General features: G+C 36.6%; 1 protein-coding gene across 3 annotated transcripts in view; it reads right to left on the bottom strand.

Moving 5' to 3' along the window:
• Positions 1-1,416: 1,416 nt before the first annotated feature.
• The window catches only part of ltbp3 (latent transforming growth factor beta binding protein 3), a 42,197-nt gene continuing 40,801 nt past the window's right edge, over positions 1,417-2,812 (bottom strand). For all 3 annotated transcript variants that reach the window (XM_014006632.1, XM_014006634.1, XM_014006633.1), the window contains 2 exons: positions 2,506-2,634; positions 1,417-2,421 (listed from right to left, as the gene is read on the bottom strand). In XM_014006632.1, coding sequence (XP_013862086.1) covers positions 2,270-2,421; positions 2,506-2,634 — 281 coding nt within the window. In that variant the 3' untranslated portion in view covers positions 1,417-2,269. The remainder of the gene's footprint in view (positions 2,422-2,505; positions 2,635-2,812) is intronic.

The raw sequence follows: 2,812 nt of genomic DNA, 5'->3' as shown, positions 1-2,812 counted from the left end.
TGTTCTCTTATTTCTCTCTGCTTTTTCATAAATAAGCTAGTTTTTCTTCAGGAAACTGGTATAAATTCTAAAAGAAATTAGCATGTGTTTGCAAAAAGGCAGATAAATCAGTTTGAAGCATCATCAATGTCTTGCTGTGTCATATTTGTTGCAGAAAGTCAACATAAGTTGTTATTTGACTAAAATAAGTTTAGTGTCTTTGCTACCCGTCGGGTCATGCTCATGTCACCATGACCCATTTCAAGATATTTATATCCCCAACATGTCTCCCAAGAACAACTCTGCTATTTCTGTTTTGGTTTTTGCTCTTCCCCTGACTCTCCTGTCCCATTTCTTGTCTCTCCCTTTAAACTAGTTGCTGGAGGTCACCCTGTTTAAAAGRGACAGAATTATTAGACAGAATGAAACCAGGGCGGTAAGAAGCAGAGGTGCTGCTCTCATGCAACGTGACTCACTGAGCTCACATCTGCAGGTCTGGGGGGCAGGACTGGAGCAGCTCTTTGGTATAAAACCATCTTTTACCATGTGATGCAACCACTGGTTGGTTGTAGAATCACATGATACAAAAGTGGTTCCATTCAGGCTTCCATCAAGTTTGTGTTTAGAAAATTCGAACAGGCGAATGAAGAAAAAAAGAGAAACAGCGACATCATCTTCTTGCATCCCCTTACTGTGGTGGTCTGTTGATGATGGAGAGCTTGTTGAATTACAGCAGGTGAAAAGCCACGTATGGACAAGCAGCTCCCTCTAATGGAAGGTCTGTGAATTATTRTTCATCTCATTTTACAGTAAAATTAATTGTTTTGAACATGCAAAAGAAGCAACTTTTTAGCTAAAACATTTCAGTTATTCAGGGATTAAAAAATGTAAGGTTTTATGAACAACTCATAATAAAACCAAATGAAAAAAAGACAGAAAAAATAAGGCTAAATGTAAAAAGAAAATTGAAACAGCTGTAAGGGTGGAACAATGGATTTAAGAAAAGTTAAAAGGTAATTTTAAACAAATTAACTGTATATTTGATTATTCTTTATCCATATGATTAGGCTTAATGTATTTTACATTCACCTGCTTGTGTGTTTGTTAGCAAATTATTTCATAAACCAGTAAGTGGATTTTAATGAAACTCAGAAAGTAATTATTGAATGTTCATCTGCAGCTGATTACCTTTTGGAGTCAAYCCAATTCAACATGGCTTCCAATWAACAACACAAAAATGGCTACAATGCTTTTAATTCACATATGCTAAGMTAAAATGTGGTGTGGTAGTAGCTGAGAGTCACCAMCATTACAGATTTTGAGTGCTCCCATGAGCTGACATTAGTTGTTTTTTTTTAGGCAAACTTTAAAGGCTTAGAAGTGTCCGACTGATCCTTCATCCTATGTGCGGAAAAAACGCAAACACAAAAAGCACAATTTGTTTAAAAATCTTTTACAATTTTTTTATTAAATTCTTGTCTTCCCAACAGCTTCTTTGGTTTCCCGGGTGCTTTGGCGCAGCAAATATCATCTTTCTTGAATTTCCAACAGAAGCTACATTTTTGTAAATATTCCCAATATACAGTATTCATTATGTTGTGCACAAACCTTTCTTTTTTTGCCTTGTTCATATGAAGTCCAGATAAGTGCACTTTGTCAAACAAACAGAACCTCAAGTTTTTCAAATTTTACATCAAGTAAACAGACAAGCATAGGGACCGATCTAATGAACCAACTGTACAATAACAATATATAATTACTGTAGAAAATATGCTTCAAATAATGTCATTTAAACATGGCAGCGTGGACTCTAAGGGGAATGTAAAAAGCAATACTAAATGATATAAAAGTTCTTCTCTCACACTCCAGATTTTGAACGAGTTGAAGACAAAAGAAATACCATAGAAGAGCTTTTTTCTGTTTCTTTGTTCACTTTATGAATCTAACTTACTTCCAGAGATTAAAATTATAATCACTGCGATGGGAGAGACCAAAAACAAAATGGCAAAAAATATACAATTCAAAAACAAATTACAAAAACAGTTTAGAAAACAATAATTACAAAAAAGGTTTAACTAATGAACAAACATTTTTCTAGTCCGATTACTTTGTAAAGTGAAAGATGAGCTGAAAATGATATGTTTGTCCGTTTTTATGAGAGAGATTGCAGAGAAACACTGTTTTTAAGGACACCTTATTTTTCCACGATGAGAATTCTGAGCACAGCATGATTTTTAAAATTTGTTTTATTCCAGGTGGTGGATGCGTTGCTGCATAGAACACGCTGAGGTTACTGAGTTCTCCGACGGGCACACACGTTTTGCCGACGCGTGGGCACGAAGCCGTGCTTGCAGTAGCACTTGTACGAGCCGTAAGTGTTTACGCAGCGAGCGTTCTTGCAGGATGTGATGCGAGGGCCTGGTTCTGCACACTCGTCGATGTCTGGAACAGATGAACACATTCAATAAACCGGGGAGTTTATAGCTGTAAAATGTATTTCTGTATGTGTAACAACAACTAACTAACCTATACAACGAGAGCGGGAGTGGTCTAGCCTGAAGCCTGTGTTACATTCACACATGGTGCCCAGATAAGAACGGACACAGCGGCCGTTTGTGCAGCTGCACTCATCCGAATCCTCCTCTGAACTGTCGCCTGTTAGTCATCAAACAGCAGGAATAAAAGTCAATATGAGGGCAAACTGATAAAAGTGCCTGACATCACTGTATAGGCTCATCTCAAACATTTAAGATAAGATAAGATAAGATAAGATAAGATAAGATAAGATAAGATAAGATAAGATAAGATAAGTAAGAGGTAAGTAAGAGGTAAG

This window comes from Austrofundulus limnaeus, unplaced genomic scaffold (assembly GCF_001266775.1).
Source record: "Austrofundulus limnaeus strain Quisiro unplaced genomic scaffold, Austrofundulus_limnaeus-1.0 Scaffold37, whole genome shotgun sequence".
Classification (NCBI taxonomy): domain Eukaryota; kingdom Metazoa; phylum Chordata; class Actinopteri; order Cyprinodontiformes; family Rivulidae; genus Austrofundulus; species Austrofundulus limnaeus.
The sequence above is the reverse complement of the archived record's forward strand: the minus strand, read 5'-3'. Positions and strand labels throughout refer to the sequence as shown.